Below are 19,801 nucleotides of genomic sequence, written 5' to 3' on the forward strand. Positions count from 1 at the left end.
TCATCCCTCGATGTCTCAGAACATGTCCTACTCCCTTCTTCTAGTCACCTTGTGCCACAAGCTCCTCTTCTCCCCAATTCTATTCAATACCTCTTCATTAGTTATCATCTTCAGCATTCTTCTGTAGCACCACATCTCGAAAGCTTCTATTGTCTTCTTGTCTAAGCTATTTATCGTCCACGTTTCACTTCGATACATGGTTACACCCCATACAAATAGTTTCAGAAACGACTTCCTGACACTTACATCTATACTCGATGTTAACAAATTTCTCTTCTTCAGAAACGCTTTCCTTGCCATTGCCAGTCTACATTTTATATCCTCTCTACTTCGACCATCATCAGTTATTTTGCTTCCCAAATAGCAGAACTCCTTTACTACTTTGAGTGTCTCATTTCCTAATCTAATTCCCTCAGCATCAGCCGACTTAATTCGACAACATTCCATTATCCTCGTTTTTCTTTTGTTGATGTTCATCTTATACCCTCCTTTCAAGACACTACACACTACTTAAACTAACTTATGCTAAGAACAAGAGAGAGGACTCGAACCTCCGGCAGGAGGGGCTCCACAATCCGTGACATGGCGCTTCAAACCGCGCGGCCACACCGTGCGGCTGGGTTGTACAACTAGCTGTTGAAGACCGTCTTCGCAAAACGCATTCAAGCACTACACTGCGCAACAGAATTAAAGGACCGCTTTTACGAAACCCCGTAACTGTCTCCGACTGCAACGCATAAGTTTCTAATGTGGCCCAGAGGTGCCCACAGCGTTCCTCAGTTATAGTGGAGAAGCGTGGACCCCTGCGATATTGCCCTCGAGCTTTCAACTGCATGCTGTCGACACATGCGAAGAAAAAGTCAGACCTCATCTTCGTCTACAACTACACGGATACTCTGTAAATAACATTTAAGTGCATGGCATAGGGTTCATCGAACCACCTTCACAATTCTCTATTATTCCAATCTCGTATAGCGCGCGGAAACGGTGAATACCTATATCCTTCCGTACGAGCTCATTTTATCATGGGGATCGTTTCTCTTTACGTAGGTCGGCGTCAACAAAATATTTTCGCATTCGGAGGAGAAAGTTGGTGATTTAAATTTCGTGAGAAGATTGCTCCACAACGTAAAACGCCTGTGCTTTAATGATGTCCAGCCTAAATCCAGCATCATTTCAGTGACACTCTATCTCATATTTCGCGATAAATCAAAACGTGCTGCCCTTCTCTGAACTTTTTCAATGTACTCCGTACGAGTACAGCAACAAGGCGAAGTTCTCAAGCACGATTTAATGTTCCAAAAGGATCCGATGCGAAAACCATTCGTACGCTGTTCGCAAAATTTCAACGAACAGGCAGCGTAACTGATGATCTAGTGGGGCATGTTGCCCGCAAGCAAACCTCAGTTACGCCTGAAAATATCGCCACAGTTTCTGGAATTATTCAGCGAAATCCAATGTCATCCGTCCGTAGAATTGCATCTGAGACTGGTTTGAAGCGTTCCAGCACGCAGAAAATACTGAGAAAGAGCCTACACATGTTTCCATTCAAAATTCAAACGCACAGGCCATACCCGTACGAGCTGTGCAACAAAGGGTTGCCTTTGCTAATCAGATGCTCACAATGATTGATAGTGAAGGATTTGATGTTGGGCTGCATCTGGTTTACAGATGAATGGATACGTGAATAAGCAGAACTGGCGATTTTGGGATTCCGAAAAGCCATATTGGTGTGAAGCGAAACCCCTGTATTCTCCTAAAGTTACTGTGAAGGCTGCAGTATGCAGCAGAGGCATTACTGGCCCTTTTTTCATTCGAGAAACGGTCACTGGTGCACGTTACGTTGCAATTTCGGAACAATTTGTCGCCACACAGCAAGCGTTAGAGGATCGACCAGGTACTGAATGGTTTATGCAAGATGGAGCCCGACCACATCGGACCGAACAAGTGTTTCGCTTTTTGAGGAATACTTCGGGAATCGAGTCATTGCTTTGGAATATCCCAAATTTACTGCTGCAGGCATGGATTGGCCTCCATATTCGCCGGATTTGACTCCCTGTGACTTTTTTTGTGGGGCACAGTGAAAGACACGGTCTACCCGAAGCATCCCGCCACGCTGGACGAGCTCGAATCGGCGATCTCTGTGGCATGTGAATCCATTTCGGTTGAGACACTACGAAATGTGATGGCGAATTTCATTCTTCGATTGCGTCACCTCTGTAGTGCCGATGGTGAACATTTTGAAAACATTGTGATGTGATTGTTTGCAAAGATTGTTTTCATACGATTATTTGACTTATGTATGCTGATATGAGCTGTACAGCGTACAGCGCCATCTGTTAGCAGCTTTTGTAACTATTATTTCAAACTGCTGTGTAAACTTATTACAGCTTTCACAATAAACATACCGTTTATTGTATTCCTCTATCGATCTTTGTTTTCGAGATATCTAATTTTGAAATCAGGGAGTCCTTTTCTGGACACCCTGTAGGTGGTGCACGGTGAGTGGCTCTTGATCCACCTCGCCATACGCATTGCTTCTGCTGAGGACGCCTCTCATTTGTTGTTTCTTTACTTGAAGGAGTTTCGCCTCGGTTCTCCTCAGTCGCGGCAGGTACTGCTGGTCGTCTGCTGGTGTGCCGAGTGCGCCTTTCAGGCACCGCCGGTAGAACTCGGCCGTGGTTCGCCTCCGGAAGCACCAACCGTACAGCGCCGGATGTGTGTGTTGACAGAGGTCGTTACTGGACATGTGGTGGGCTGCGAAGCCCGAGTGCGCGAATTTCGCTTCACCCTGTACACTCGTGTACTGTTGTTTGTACAATAGTTGTTGTAGCCTATGCCCTGGTAGTACAGAGTACAATTTTAGTTTCTGTGCTACTGTGTGCCAAGTGTCAGTGAAACGGTACATACAGTTCACGACGGTACAAACACTCTGATCGTAAATCCGTTCCAACGTACTTATATGCCAGTCCGTGAGCATTCTCTGTTATTGCAAAATAAATGTTGATTGACTTAAAATGAATGGATAGATCGGTTACGATCATTGGTATCTGGGGTACAAGAGAGACCTCTGCAGCTGCTTGATATGAGACATACATCGCAGTCTTAATCCACGGACAAATGGCATTACAAAGTTTAGGATGATTCACACTGCGTAACAGTACTCTAATCACAAGCCTATCAGGTAGACATACAAATTTCTGATCATACAAGTTTATGTGAAATCCGACTTCGAGGAAGAAAACAAAACAGCACTTTGTTCGGTAGACATATATTGCTTAAAATTATATTCCCTGAGAAACGATATATGAGGGATAAAAATTTTGTATAATGGTTTAAACATTCTGCTACCGTAACAGAAGCCATCTGTGAGAAAGGAGTCGAAGCCACACTTTTCATAACACAGAACAGCACTGTTTTTCTCGGACTCGGTTTTAACAGAAAAATATGTGCATTGTTGTTTAAGAAAATGTGTAGCTTATGTTCTTTCAATCGCTTATAAGAGCCTTGTGTAAAACTTTGAGGTAAACTATTAGAGATTTTTGGGAACAATGTTAAATAACGTTTCTCCTTTATATAGGGTGATTTTTACCACCATGTGCAAACTCTAGCGTTCTATCGATGAGAGGATACGGAACAAACATAGTGTAACGAACTTATTTACGGAAAGGCATGGTTTCCATGTTAGAGGTCACTTATTTTGTTACAGAGAATGCATGGTTTCCTCCTAGAGGGTGGTACTGTTCCTCGTATGTCTTGCCCTAGCGCCCTCTCAAGCCACAGTATTTGGTAACGTTGTGTCCGATTCACTTCTCTTGCTGATTCACCTTGTAGTGGACGTGATGAAGCTTTATACACAATCCCCCCATATTCGAATCGAGAACTCGCCGACATGGTGCTTACTTACGGAAAGGCAAATAGCAACGGGTTGCTGGAAGTAACGTTGTATCAGAACTCTTCCCTCCAACAACCACAGCTCTCAATGAAACTGGCTGAAGTAAAGCAGTGAGGACGGGGCGTGAGTCGTGCTTGGGTAGCTCCATAGGTAGAGCACTTGCCCGCGAAAGGCAAAGGTGCCGAGTTCGAGTCTCGGTTCGGCTCACAGTTTTAATCTGCCAGGAAGTTTCATATCAGCGCACACTCCGCTGCAGAGTGAAAATCTCATTCTGGCACAGCTGTCAATGTTTGCAACAGTGTTTCGCCGTTTGTCTGACACGGGGTCGTTTCAGGAAGCTAGAAATCATGAAGGACGTACCCCAATTGTTTGGACACCAGACTTGGAGGAAAATGTGACTAACACTGTGGAAGGCGACTGCCGTGTCCGTACCATAAAGTTGCCCCCCCTCTACCTCCCCCCCCCCCCCCCCAGTACACGGTGCGTCAGACGACCGTGTGGGACATTCTCGATGACAACTGTTGCTACCCTATCACAGCGTATGCAGGGCTTACTAGCGACAGACTTTCCACATCGGGATCAGCTTTGTCACTGGTTTCTCCGACTGGCAACCACCATTCCGGGATTTGTGTCATCCATCCCATTCACAGATGAGGCCACCTTTACGCGGAGTGGCATCATCAACTTTCGGGACAGTCATCTGTGGCATATTATGCAGAACCCGCAGGGTATGGCGACAGCGAGTGACCAGCATCGGTGCAGCCAGAATGTGTCGGCCGGAATAACTGGCGACCGTATTTTGGGATCGATCTTCATTCCAAGACACATAACAGGCCGGAACTTGTTGTGGCTGACTTTATCCCCCCTGCTGGAAGAAGTGCAGTTGATGATTCGGAGGATTGTACGGCTACTACGTGCAGATGCTCCAGCTCACATCGCCGTCAACGCCAGGACGCGTCTCAGTCTTGCCCTCCCTTGTCGGTGGGTCACATCGAGGCGGCGTGGTTCCAGTCGCATGGCCTGCCCGTTCACCGGACCTCAACCCGTGCGACTTCTGGTTAGGGGGTCATCTCAGTAGCATCATGCAGGCAGAGCCCACTCCAGATGTGGAGACGCTGAAGCAGTGTATCCGTGCTGCCTGTGGCACTGTCCGGGTGCAGCCTGGCCAGTGCGGACGTGTCACACAGAGCACGCTGCAGCGCGTACACGGATGAGATGAGGCACACGGGAAACGTTCCCAACACATTTTGTAACCGTGGCTACATGCGACAGCGCGTATTATACCGCAGTCTCTGCAACAATGTACGAGTGTAGTTCAGTAACTAACGTCCCACAGTTTTTAAAAAAATTTAAAATACACAGACAAACGTCCTAGTGGGTGCTTCACATTTGGTGTTTGTTCCCTGCGCCGGGAGGTTTAGAACCGTTCTGGCAAGTGGCAGACCCGTAGTACAGCGTCAAAATGGCTTCTACATACAACCCACGTTACAAGCAGCGTGCTGTTATTGAATTCTTGTGTGCAGAAACAGAAACCGTGGTGAACATCCATAAACATTTGTTTGCAGTGTTTGGCGATGCTGCAGTTCATAGGAGTACAGTTGGGTGATGGGTAAAGAAAGTTAGAGCATCGGGAAATGCAGAAAGAGAGCTCCACGATCAGCCCCGCTCGGGACGTCCTGTCGCAGCCACTGATCAAGACATGCCGAATCGTGCGGATGCCATTATTCGTGCCGACCGACGCATCACAAGTCGACAACTGGCTCTACTGTTGTCGGTCAGCATTGGAAGTGCGTCTGCAATGATGGAGGCTCTCAGATAGTCAAAGAGGTGCTCACGATGGGCTCCACGAATGCTCACAGCGGGCCACAAGATTCAAAGAAAGACCATTTCATCTGAATTGTAGGAGCGTTTAGAAACCGACGGAGACACACTTCTGTCATGGATCGTTACAGGGGACGAAAGCTGGATGCACCACTTTGCGCCGGAAACAAAAAGGCAGTCCATGGAGTGCCATCATCCTGATTCACCACAAAAGAGAAAAATCAAGACAACCATCATTGCTGGAAGAGTCATGGTGACAGTCTTCTTAGATTTTCATGATGTTATTCTCGTGGATGTGATTCCAATACGGTTAACCATCAATTCAGAGGCGTACGTGAAGACTTCGAATAAATTCCAGAACCGTTTCGGATGTGTTCGATCGGACAAGAATCCAGTATAAAACTTGCTCCAACACGATAATGCACGCCCACACACAAGTGTGAGAACCCGGGAACACATCGCCCCATTGGGTTGGAAATCATTGCGTCATCCGCCCTACAGTCCAGACCTTGCACCCTCGGACCTGCATCTCTTTGGGCCGCTTACAGGCTCTGTATGGGGAACACACTTTGAAGATGACGAGGGTGTGAGTCATGCAGTGAAAACATGGCTACGCCTACAGGACAAGAGCTTTTAATAGCAGGGAATACATGCTCTTCCACAACGATGGCGTGCAGCCATAGAATGTGATGGAGACTATGTAGAAAAGTAGGACTTGGACAAGACAAGTTCATGTACAGGATGACTATAATTAAAGTTAAACTTTCAAACCGCTGCAGAAATAACGCCACTGGTCAGAATAAAATCAAATTGCAACGGAACATTAACGGAGAAGGGGGAAAATCTACCGTAGAAGAAAAATAAATAGTTACAGAATGTAGCAATAGATAGCGCTGTAAGAGTCATTGTTTAATAGAGGTTGACTACAAATGAATCATACAACAAAGCCTAAGGCGTACGTTTGACGTCAAACAAAGTGTACTGCTCAATGTGCATGGGCATATAGGTGTCATACTGTTAATTACGTAAGCCCATCCACCAAGGCAAGGTCATATCACATGGTTTGGGAAAAATCAGTTTTTAATTGTCCTGAGGGCAATATCCGCATAAAGAGCACCAATCATAATGAAATCGGATTATTAATTTCCTTGTGACTGGTGCAAAACGTGTTCAATATGCTGTCCACCGTTTCAGTCGAAATCGAGAGACAGCATGTTCCACAACTCTTCAAAGTGTTTCCGGGATCACGTTCAGAATGTGTTGCGCAATGCGTGTCTTAAATGTAGCTAAGTTTGCAGTCGGATCACTGAACGCAACATCTTTCAGACAGCCGCACAGCCAGAAATCACACGGATCAAGATCAGGTGATAGAGACGGCCAGGCTGTAAGGAAATGGCGGCTCAAAATTCTAGCATTTCCGAAATGGTACTTCGGCAGCTGCTCAATTGGATTTTCAGTGTGCGGAGGTGCGCCATCTTGCATAAAAATGATTTCATCCACACACCCACGCTGTTGAAGAGCTGGAATGAAGTGGTTGCGCAAAATACACTGATAGCGCTTACCAGTGACGGTACAGGTAACAGGAGCGGAAGCACCTGTCTCTTACAAAAAATATGGCCCTATGAAAAACCATGCCGTAAACCCGCAACACACAGAGACCTTTTCAGCATGAAGTGGTACTTGTTGGTTTGCGTGTGGATTTTCCGTTGCCCATATTCGACAATTCTGTGTACTGTCATATCCTGTCTGAAGAAAGTGGGCTTCGTCTGTCCACAAAATCTTCCACGGTCAATCATTGTCCACTTCTGTGCGAGCAAGAAATTCTAAAGCAAACGTCTCTCTCTTGCTGGCAGGCCAACAGGAAGCAACTCGTGCACATGGGAAATTCTGAATGGATAGCAAAGAAGAATGTTTCGTAGGATTTTACGCACCGTGCTCACGGGTACGCCCAACGTTCCGGCAGTTCTCCATGCACCACACGTTTGCACACCGCCACTCGCCTCCTCCTGCACTGCTGTGCTGCTGCTCTCATCTAATACATTCCCCTCTTTGGGGAAGTGTGAGGGGAAGTTTGTAGCCTTTTGGCTTTTACTCCCCTGTGTACGTGTGTGTGTGTGTTTTTTCTATATTTTTTGGTGTCTGTGATTTGTGATGATTGTGAGTGTGTCTGGTACTTGCCTGAGGTAGGCGAGAAGTTTGTTGTTACATGGGAAGGAACAGGATGATGGATTCGGTGTTGGGATTTTCTCTTCGACTTAATCGTCGAAGATCGTCATAGGGCGCTTGTGTTTATCGCGGGACATGTCATACCGACCTAGGGAGTGGATGAGTGCATTTCCGGATCTGGAGGAACCTTCATAGAAGGCCCTTGCCAGATCCTGGAAACGCTCTCTCAGGGGTGGGATTTCGGCTGCGGCGTGCAGGTCGTCTGTGGGGAATCCAAGTGGTAGATGTAGTGCCCTTCTGAGGGCGCGGTTCTGCAGACTCTGGAGTTTGTCCAGGTGCTGCGTTGCCGCGTATCCCCAGACAGGGCACGCATACTCCATTACCGGCCGGATCAGGGCCGGGTATACATTTACTGCTACTGGGCAGGGAAGGGAGCTGGTTGTGTTCAGGATAGGGTATAGGATGGACATTCTGGCGCAGACCTTCCTGTGGACCTCGTCTATGTGGGGTTTCCACGTAAGACGAGAGTCCAAGGTTACGCCAAGGTACTTGGCGGTTCTGCGCCAGGGGAGTCGGGTTCCATTTAGGTGGAGATGGAGGGGGGGACGTTGAGGAGGTTCGCGCCTTCCGAGCCTTCGGGTAATCAGCATTGCCTGCGTCTTTTCAGAATTGATGGTGATGCGCCAGCGACGGGCCCAGGTTTCTGTGTCGTCTAAAACCCTTTGTAGCCTACGAATGACCAGGTCCTTGTTCGCATTTCTTCTTGTGTAGAAGGCTGTGTCGTCCGCGTACTGCGCGGTGTGCACCAGGGGGCCGTTGGGGTGTCCGCAGTGTACAAACTGTACAATACGGACCCCAGGACCGATCCCTGCGGCACCCCGGCACGAATACGCCTTCTGGTGGAGGTAGCAGTTTCTACTTTGACGGAGAAAGTCCTGTTCGAGAGGTAGCTCTTGATTAGCTGAACTATTCTCCCGGGAAACCCTTGTGTGTACAACTTGTAGAGTAGCCCTCTATGCCATACTGAATCAAAGGCTTTGGCTACGTCTAGTAGCACTATCCCGCAGTAGCCTCTGTGGTTGAAGCCTTCTGTGGCTGCTTCAACCATTCTCATCACCTGCTGTGGGGCAGAGTGGTTCTGCCGGAATCCAAATTGGAAATCCGGCAGAATTTGCTCTCTGGTAATATGTTCTTGTATGGGCCTTAGCAGGAGGCGCTCATAGATCTTGCTGAGAGTTGGCAAGAGGCTAATCGGCCTGTAGTGCTGCGGGAATAGAGGGTATTTCCCTGGTTTGTGTATCGCGACCACTTCCGCATGTTTCCAGCAAGCTGGGAAAACACGGGATCGAGTAATCTCGTTGAGGACGTTCCCGAGGTGTGTGATTGCTGTGGGTGGGAGTTTTTTGACTAACTGATTGGTGACACTATCGTGCCCTGGTGCCTTTTTTGTAGGGAGGGACCTAATTACTCTTGCCACGTCCTCGGGGGCAAAATGTATGGGTTCGTCCTCTGGGTCTTCCTCGGCATTGAGGAAGACAGCCAGCTGTCGACGGACCACTCTTTCATGCTCGTCATCCTCGGGTTCTGCCGCTTGGAACTGCTTCTCGAAGGAGTCGGCGAGGGCGTTGGCCTTTCCAGCGTGGCTGCTCGCCGTGCAGTGGTGGCATCCTAGCGCGTCTTTCTGTAAACTGTTTGGTCGCTTGCCATAGTGTGTGATCGTCTACTTTGAGAGCTGTCAGGCGGTTTTGCCATTGCTGGTTTCTGTGCTCATTGAGCGCTACCTTCAGTTCTCTCTGTAGACGATTGAGCAGCCTCCTGGTGGCCTGATTTCTGGTGATCTTCCACTCTTTTGCCACTCTGTTCTTGTGTCGGATGTGAGCTAGCAAGTGTTCCGGGAGCTGTATTTGCGGTGGAGGGCCATCCCTTTGTGGTGGGGTGGCCTCTTCCGCTGCCTGCAAGATGGAGCCTGTCAAGTCTTGTAGCGCTTGTTCTACTGTTTCGGCAGTAGGTGGCGGAGCGCGAGCGATATCAGAGGCGACAGTTTCTTGGTATCGCTCCCAGTCTGTGCGTTTGTAAGACGTTTGGTACCGTGCGAGTGCTACCCATTCTCCCACATCGACTTCTAGAATCACTGGGTTGTGGTCGGAGGACATTCTGTTGATTGTCCTTGCGGTCACAAATCCTGCGATCCTCCTAGTGAGAGCTATATCTAACACATCGGGCCTGCTTCCGTTTTTCGGAAAATGTGTGGGCTCGACTGCACCCCATGTTTCGAAATGGTGGGTGCGCGCTAGTTGTTGCAGATTGGCGCCTGCTCTGGAGGTTACTCTAGAATTCCAATCAGGATGTTTGGCATTGAAGTCTCCCCCTATTACGAGTTTGCCTTCAATTTGCCCTAGAGCAGCTATGTCTCCCTCATCTATCTGGTCATGTGGGGGTCGGTAGACTTCAACAATTGTTAGGGGTCCAGTGGCAGTGGTTACTTCCACCGCCACTGCTTCGATTTTATTGGTAGCTGGTAGGAATACCTGGTGGTGGGGGATCCGTCTTTTTATGTATATGGCCACTCCTCCGCCTTGGGTTGGCCTGTCTTTGCGGTAGCTAACATAGTTGGGGACTGTCGCTTTTATTCCCGGTTTTAGGTGGGTTTCCCCCATCATGCATATGTCGATGGAGAACTCCTTCATGAGTTCTCTGAACTCGACCTCTTGATTAACAATGCCGTCTGCGTTAAAGACGCACATTGTCAGGCCTTGGATGTTTGGTCTTCTATTCATGATGGGGGTTTGATACTGCTGAGGAAGTCGCAGAGGGGAGCGACTGCTGGACTGTTGCCTGAAGGGCGACGAGGATCTGTGTGTTCTGCTTCTGGGCTTCCCTGAATTCCTTCATCATTTCCATGACGAGGTTCATGGTCTGCACTATTACGCCTAACAACTGATCCATGGGGGGGGGGGGGAGTGTGTGTGGGGTTCCCTAGGGCTTTCTCTGCCATGGTGGACCTGGTCGTTGTTGCTGTGTATTTCCCGGTGTTGTTCTTGTGATAGTGTCTGGCGTTGTGGTGGTTGGGCAGTGCTTTCATGATTCCTCTGGGGAGAAACCACTTCCGCATATGTTGCCCTTGGTGTATCTGGCCTTAGTTTTACCCAGGCCTTGTCTGTGTGTGTTGTCATGTTTTGGTATCTTGTGTGTCTGGGTGGGTTCGTGGTGTTTACTTTTCGTGTGTGGGGGGCGGCCTTTGCGCCCTTTGCCTGCTGTGTGTGTCTTTTATGGACCTCACATCCTTGGTAACCCGCTGTGTGGTTTTTCCCACACAGCGCGCACCTTATTTGCGGGTCCGTGTGTTTGATGTTGCAAGTTCTCGTGTAATGGGCCTCGGCGCATTTCCTGCACCTCACTGCCATGGAGCAGTGTGCCGCAATGTGGTTGAGGCCCTGGCATCTGAAGCACTGCACCGTCTTGTTTTTGTGGCGCAGTGGTTCAGTGGTCACAGGGACCGCCAGGATCATCTTAATGTCCCTTTTATTTTGTGGGACGTCCGGTAGTGTGACTTGATACAAGGGCCATTTGCTCCCTATGTGTCCCATTTGTTGGACTGCCTTGACGATGTACCCCTGGGCAGTCAGGTCTGTTTTGATCGCCTGGGAGGCCACTCGTCTTGGTAGGTCCCGGATGACTATGTTTTTATTTCGTGTTTTTGTTGTGGGGAAAGTGTAGTGGGGTATGTTTTTGCTGCTGAGAAGTGTTTTTATTGTGGTGTAGTGCTCGAGTGTCAGTAATGTTATTTTTATTTTGTCACCACCAGCAGGTTTTGCCTTGAAATTTCCTCCCCCGATTTCTGTTTTCAACATTTCGAACAGTTCCTCGTAGTTCTGAGTGAACTCAGCGACGATCGGAGGGAGGTGGTGGGTGACCTGGTTTAGTGTTTGTGTTGTTGTGTCTTGAGGTGCCTCTGACTCATCGGCCACCGCCTGGAACCTGTTCAGGGTGGGTTCCACTCCCTGGGCCGGCGGGGGCCTCGGCTGGCGAAAGGTTTTCCTCGCCAGCTCGAAACCATCCGAGTCCTGCCCGGTTACGCGGTTCCCTTCCAGAGCCGGTGTTTCCTGGTCCCCTCCCAGTGCGACGACAGGTGCTGTCGGGGGCGCTGGCTCCTCAGAGGGTGTGGAAGTGGTTGGGGTGGGAGTGGTGGAGTGCTTTTTCCCCTTGGAGAGCTTCTCCTTTTTGTCTTTCCTGACACGCTGTTGCTTTGATGTGGTGGACTTGAGTGGGGGGGATTTGAGGAACTGGGATCGGGTAGGGGGTTGGGTGGCAGTTGCGGGTTTGGGTAGGATTTTTGTCGGTTGACTGGGCTTCTGCTTGCCGTTCAGGCTGCGGATGTGATCGGCAAGGCGGTTACAGCCGTGGGCAAGCAGGAGAGGGCTGAGGAGAGGGGAGGGAGGGGCGGGATCGCAAATCCTGACGATGTATTTGTCTGTCTGCGTTTTGTGTAGATTTGCCATGTCGGTAGCGGAAAGGGGGCTTGCTGCCAGGTTATTGTCAGTTGCCACTTTTGTTGTCACCGTTGGGTTTTCCGGTGGCATTGCTGACCCTACAATAACGATGGCAGACGCGGAATTCTGAACGGGGGCGGCGGAAAACATTTCTGTGGTTCCGCGGCCCGCTTCCAGGTCCTGGCCTACTTTTTCCCTGTTCTTGGGGGGGGGGGGGGGAGGCAGAGACTGACTCTGCGGCAGCCGAAGTGCTCGAGACGGCCGGCCGCGCGGCCCGCGGCAACAAGAAAGCACGCCATGCGTCGTCGGCGGAAAGTGACCGCCGCGACCCCAAGGCGCCACCCAAGCTCGGCATACCACAACGACGAGAAGACACGACAACTCTGCCAGGCGACGCCATGCAAATGTTTCTCCCAGTGCCGTCCGTGCTAAGACCTAGGCGCAAGTGCCCGTCAATGTTTTAATAAAAACAGAGCCGGAGAACACTTTTGTTTTTACTCCCGTGCAAGCGGGGGCCTATGGCTGACAGTACGCGACTGAGAGGAGCGATGCTCAACCCTCGACTGCTACTCAGCGAGTGCACTGCTGTGGCTTCTGCAGAGCGACCTGTGCACAGCCATCGTTCTTGTAATGCAGCTTTACGGGCAGAGCGCGACTCTGCACCGAGACAGTCACGGCGAACGTTGCAGATGCGGAAGGAGGAAAAGTCGTGTACCCGGCGTGTTTATACCAACTTCACTGGGTCGTGCGCATGGTAGGTGGTTTCATTTACGTATTCTGACACATACAGCGCCATCTACTGATCAATATTCACAAATTTTTTTTTCTTCTGCCGTACGTTTTGCTCCTTCTCCGATAATATTCCGTTGCAAATTGACGTAATTGTGACCAGAGGTGTTATTTCTACAGCGTTTTGAAAGTTTAATTATAATCACTCTGTTAGTGGCACCAAATTGTGACTCTTAACAACAAATATGTTGTGAGAAAAGAAATGTAGGGCATTACTTATTGAACGACCCTCGTACGGATCAATAAATGGCCTCTAGCATAGAAACCATACACTTCCGGGCATAAGTTAATTAGACCTTTTCTGTGATTCTTGAGTTTCTCCCGGCGTATTTGATAATCAAAATATCCACGGGTGTACTGCCGGTCTACAGTGTCCAACGGGCACAATATTTCGGCGATCATACATGTCGCCATCATCAGGTGAACTGACGGACTGAGCTCCTGTGAGCGTGCCGGCACGGAGATCCGTAAACTATGGCTGCTCAGGGGCAACTGGGTTCGGTCGCGGCGGCGGCCGATTTAAATACCCTCCGCCCGCGGCGCGCTCACTCCGCCGTCCGCGCCCCGCGCCACGGTCGCGCGGTGGAACAGATTGCAACGGCGTCTGAGATGACGTCGGTGTGATAGCTCTGTCCGCCGTGTAGGCCATCGAAATTCGCACCAATGACGAACTCATAAACCGTGACTGTGGCTATAATCTTAGCAAGGCTTGGGAACCAGCGATTGGGTTAATCAAGAGTAAATCGAGCAAATGTATAGTTGTGACGACCACGGCGCACAGAGCCATCACACCGACGTCATCTCAGACGCCGTCGCAATCTGTTCCACCGCGCGACCGTGGCGCGGGGCGCGGACGGCGGAGTGAGCACGCCGTGGGCGGAGGGTATTTAAATCGGCCCCCGCCGCGACCGAACCCAGTTCCCCCTGAGCAGCCATAGTTTACGGATCTCCGTGCCGGCACGTTCACAGGAGCTCAGTCCGTCAGTTCACCTGATGATGGCGACATGTATGATCGCCGAAATATTGTGCCCGTTGGACACTGTAGACCGGCAGTACACCCGTGGATATTTTGATAGACCTTTTCTGATCTGTATCCTCTCTTCAGTCAATCCCTAGAGCTTGCACATGGTGCAGAAATCATCCTATATATTTGTGAAGATGAAGCACCAACGTATTGTTTTGTCAGCACTTGGTTTCGTTGTGTCGACACGAGTGCTGGAAGACCCATTGCAATGTATTGTTTGTGCCCGGCAGGGCCCGTACGCTTTGAAGACCGTGGACTTTGGCGCCTGCGACGACGGGGAATACCCGGGGATGCTGGTGAACGTGTCGCTGATCTTGGACGAGGCTGTCAACGAGACGGCCTACACGGGGGAGTTCACCGCCAGCTACGACTACCTGGCGGACGACTGCGAGGTGAGCGCTCGGCGGCAGCGTCGCTCAGCTCTGGAGCACACGCGTCTTGTCCGATGTAAGGGGCGATTAGGCTAAGCTCTGCACCTCAGCTGCTTCCGAAGCCGTTTACAATGTCGTAATATCGTTCCCACTGGGTGAATTGTGAGGAAGCACTCACTAAGCGGCACTTAGCGTATTCTCATTGCTAATTACTTACAGAGAAGGCAACGGCCTTGCCGCAGTGGTAGCACCGCTCCCCGTCACATCACCGAAGTTAAGCGCTGTCGGGCTGGGCTAGCACTTGTATGGGTGACCATCCGGTCTGCCGAACGCTGTTGGCAAGCGGGGTCCACTCGGCCCTTTCGAGGCCAATTGAGGAGGTACTTGAATGAGAAGCAGCGGTTCCGGTCTCTTAATCTGGATAGCTGCGTGCTGACCACATGGTCCTGCATATCCGCTTACAGTGAGGCCTGTTGGCAGAGTTTAGTTTAATTACAGAGAAATAGATATCGAGGTTTTTTCCTTTTCTTTTTAATGCAACTGTTGCAATTTATCCAGGTAGAATCGCAGTTGCACGACGACGTTGCACTCTTCTGAATCCCGTTACTATTTTGGGAGTAGTTACAACACCTATGTGGTTTGATCTTGAAGTGGTTTGCCGTCTTAACGCGGAACTCGTAATTTCTTAGCCAAATAAGAAATACGTCAGGTCTGATAAAGACGAAACAAAGTTTATAGAAAGACGTCTTCAATACACCATGAGCTCCATTTGAACTATTTCATTTCCCAGAATCGGTTTTCCGGTTAATAACACATCACCAGTGGCATTTGATACAAAGGAACAAACGGTTGTATGTTTGTGCCGTCAATGCGAACAAGAGGTGACCGAGACGTGTAATCAATGGCACCCCATACCATCACGCCGTGTGATATTTCATTATGGCAATGACAAATAGACTCTTCCAATGTGCGTTCACCGCGATGTCGCCAAACACGGATGCGACCATCATGATGCTGTAACAGAACCTGGTTTCATCCGAAAAAATGACGTTTTGCCATTCGTGCATCCAGGTTCGTCGTCGAGTACACCATCGCAGGCGCTCCTGTCTGTGATGCAGCCTCAAGGGTAACCGCAGGCACGGTCTCCGAGCTGACAGTCCGTGCTGCTGCAAACGTTGTCGAAGTGTTCGTGCAGATGGTTGTTGCCTTGCAAACATCCCCATCTGTTGACTCAGGGATCGAGATGTGGCTGCACGATCCGTTACAGCCATACAGATAAGATGCCTGTCATCTCGACTGCTAGTGATACGAGGCCGTTGGGATCCAGCACGGCGTTACGTATTACCCTCCTGAATCCACCGATTCCATATTCTGCTAACAGTCATTCGATCTCGACCAACGCGAGCAGCAATGTCGGGATACGATAAACCGCAATTGTGATAAGCTACAATCCGACCTTTATAAAAGTCGGAAACGTGATAGTACGCATTTCTCCTCCTTACACGAGGCATCACAACAACTTTTCACCAGGCAATGCCGGGCAACTGCTGTTTGTGTATGAGAAATCGGTTGGAAACTTTCCTCATGTCAGCACGTTGTAGGTGTCGCCACCGGCGCCAACCTTATGTGAATGATCTGAAAAGCTAATCATTTGCTTATCAGAGCAAACCTCTTCCTGTCGGTTAAATTTCGCGTCTGTAGCACGTCACCTTCGTGGTGTAGCAATTTTAATGGCCAGTAGTGTAGTTTTTACTGTAGACAAGCACGCCACATTTAAAACAGTGTGCATTGATGAGCGAAAACATTATGACCACCTTCCTAATAGCTTGTTTATTCGTCTTTGGAACGAAACATATCACTGATTCTGTGAGGGATCCGACAGTTTGTCGGTAGGTTTGCGTGGAACTTGTTATAGTGCCTGAATGAGGCTCGCCAATGGAGTTGTAGCTTACGTAGCTGTGACAAGAAAATCGTGGAACAGGGAAAAAAGATTTGTGCCCTTCAGGCTGAACTAGAAATGGTGTACTTCGAATTAGACAGGCTGAAGGAGAAGAGAGACAATTGGAGCTGGGAACAAGTAAGAAGTCGTAGTCAGAAGGAGAGAACCTCAAAAATCACTTTTCAGATTCCAGTGAGCAATAAGTTTGATTTGTTACCTGAAGTAGAAGAGCCTCAAACAGTTTGTGAGCAAAGTAGGGTGCAGCAGACTAGTAACAATTGTAATGCTAGGTCGGGCGCAAAGTCAAGCAGAAAGAAAAGAGTCCTGCTGTTGGGTAGCAGTCATGGGAGAGGTGTAGGCCGGTTGCTACACTGTAGCCTAGGAGTCAGAGTACCAGGCCACAAGCATTGCGAAACCTAGTGCTAAGCTAAGCCATGTTACAGAAAATCTAGGGGTCTTGTGCAAAGATTTTGATGGTGAGGATCATGTTCTTATAGTAGGAGGAGCAGGAAACCGCCGGGCTAGCAAATCAGACTGTAATATTAGGTGTGAGATGGATGTAACAGGAGCAGCAACAGCTCACACTTGTGTGGGGTTTGTGGATGTTTTGCACCGCCATGACCAACCCTGGGTTAATACGGTTGTCAACCATGTTAACAGAGAGCTTGGGGAGGGGGGGGGGGGGGGTTACTGCTGCCAGAATGAATCTCATATCTGTGCTGTGCCTGTTGATGCAATTGTGACGTGGGGTTACACTAGTCATGGCCTGCACCTGAATAGGAGGGGGAAGGATAGATTAGTTGATCTTCTTGCAGAAAATGCAAGGGGGGCCACATGCACACAAGACAAAATACCTGTGACTACTGGAGTCAGAGGGACACATTTTTTAGGTTAGTCAGGTTACCGACATAGAGTTTTGAAAGAGATTAAAACAGAACAGTGTCATAATGTTTGTAGCCGTATCCAAAGAAATAAAATTTGTCTGTTTCATCAGAACATTAGAAGATTGAAAAATAAGATAGATGAGCTTCTTGTATGCCTAGAAAATTGGGTAAATCCTGAAGGTATAGATGTTTTGCGTCTCTCTCAACACAATGTAACAGCAGGGATGGAGAAGTTAAATTTAAGGGATTACAGATTAGCATCTTATTCATGTAGAGTCAACATGGAAAAAGGAGGAGTTGCTGCTTATATAAAAACTGCACACAAAGTCAAAAATATTGAAACAAATAGTTTTTGTGTAGATCAGATCCTTGAAGCACGTGCTTGTGAGTTGCTACTGCAATATACTTCTATAGTAATTGTAACAATCTACAGATCCACTCAAGGTAACTTTCAGCAATTCATAAAAAATCTAGAGGCATTATTGAGCTACCTGTCAGACAAAAAGAAGCAGGTAGTGGTTTGTGGTGATTTTAATTTAGATTTCTTAAAAGATACGGATAGGAAAAATGAGCTAGAATCTTTGTTTGGTCGTTTCAATCTAGTACCTGTTGTAAATTTTCCAGCTCGTGTGCAGCAGGATAGTAGGTCATAGACAGTGCTCAGACAGAAATAATTAATGTGTACTCAGTTGTTAAAGGGCTATCTGATCATTATGCACAGTTAATGGAAATAACACATATAGCACCTTACAGGCTTCAGGCAGGTTCGTACAAGGCAGGGAGGCTTATTGACGAGAACGGGGTATAGAGTTTTAAGAGAATGGGATGAAGTATACACACAAAATGTTAATGATGACTAATTCAATTTATTCCATCGTAAATTTGTCTCAATATTTGAGAGTTGCTTTCCTTTAATGTTATCCAAAAAAGACATTACAAAACCAAGTAAGCTGTGCATTACTAAGGGAATTAAGATATCGTGTAAGAGGAAGAGGGAAATATATGGAAAGGCCAGAATAAGTCTGAATCCGAAATTACTTGCTTACTACTGTAATATTTTAAGGAAAGTCATTAAGAAGTCGAGAAGCTTATGTGTTTTAACAGAAATCAATAATGTGGATAATAAGATTGAAACCATATGGAATATTGTCAAACAGGAGATGGGGCAGCCTGACAGTGCACAGCATACCATAGCAATAAAGGTAAATGATGATGTTGTCAGTGATAATTCGCAAATTGCAAGTATTCTTAACAATCACTTATTGAATGTGGTAGCAAAAACAGAGGTAAAGGGTTCAGTTGAAGAAGCAAAAAAAAATTTCATAAAAATGTCATTCCCCAGTACCTTAGGCGTTTAGAAATGGCACCAACATCTTCCACTGAAATTATGGGGATTGTAAATATACTGAAAAACAAGAGCTCATATGGTGTTGATGGAGTCTCTAACAGAATTTTGAAGTGTTGTTCTAATTTAATAAGTGGTCCTTAGTGATATTTGTAATGCTTCGCTGGCACAGGGAATTTGTCGACAGATTGAAATACGCAACTGTCAAACCTTTTCACAAGAAAGGGGTTAAAAGTGACTTAAATAATTAGACACCAATCTCATTGCTGACTTCTTTTTCTAAAATATTCGAAAAAGTTATGTATTCAAGAGTAGTCTCACATTTAAGGGAAAATAATTTACTCGGAATGTCACAGTTCGGATTACGGAAGTGTTACTCAGTGAGAATGCTGTCAACACATTTACCCATCAAATAGTACAAGCCCTAATTAACAAATTATCGCCAGTCGTTTTTTCTTTTTTTATCTTTCCAAGGCATTTGACACTGTGGATCATGTCACACTCTTAGAAAAACTCAGGTTTTGTGGAACTGAAGGCTATACGCACAACTGGTTTGAATCATACTTAACAAACAGAAAACAAAACTTTGCGCTGAATAACAAAAATCAGGAGAAGTTCGGTGGCAGGAGGAACAAGACTTCTGGTCAGGTGACTACAGGGTTATAAATACAAAATCAAATAGGGGTAATGCAGGAGTATAATAATGAATAAAAAAATAGGAGTGCGGGTTAGCTACTACAAACAGCATAGTGAACGCATTATTGTGGCCAAGATAGACACAAAGCCCATGCCTACTACAGTAGTACAAGTTTATATGCCAACTAGCTCTGCAGATGATGAAGAAATAGATGAAATGTATGACGAGATAAAAGAAATTATTCAGGTAGTGAAGGGAGACGAAAATTTAATAGTGATGGGTGACTGGAATTCGTCAGTAGGAAAAGGGAGAGAAGGAAACATAGTAGGTGAATATGGGTTGGGGGCAAGGAATGAAAGAGGAAGCCGCCTTGTAGAATTTTGCACAGAGCATAACTTAATCATAGCTAACACTTGGTTCAAGAATCATAAAAGAAGGTT

The 19,801-nt window shown here is 47.7% G+C and overlaps 1 protein-coding gene across 2 annotated transcripts in view; it reads left to right on the forward strand.

Moving 5' to 3' along the window:
- Window positions 1-19,801, forward strand: part of LOC126108732 (uncharacterized) — a 101,937-nt gene that overhangs the window by 11,897 nt on the left and 70,239 nt on the right. For both annotated transcript variants that reach the window (XM_049914068.1, XM_049914067.1), the window contains exon 2: window positions 14,416-14,577. In XM_049914068.1, the coding sequence (XP_049770025.1) occupies window positions 14,416-14,577 (162 nt within the window). The remainder of the gene's footprint in view (window positions 1-14,415; window positions 14,578-19,801) is intronic.

Source organism: Schistocerca cancellata, chromosome 11 (assembly GCF_023864275.1).
Source record: "Schistocerca cancellata isolate TAMUIC-IGC-003103 chromosome 11, iqSchCanc2.1, whole genome shotgun sequence".
Lineage (NCBI taxonomy): Eukaryota > Metazoa > Arthropoda > Insecta > Orthoptera > Acrididae > Schistocerca > Schistocerca cancellata.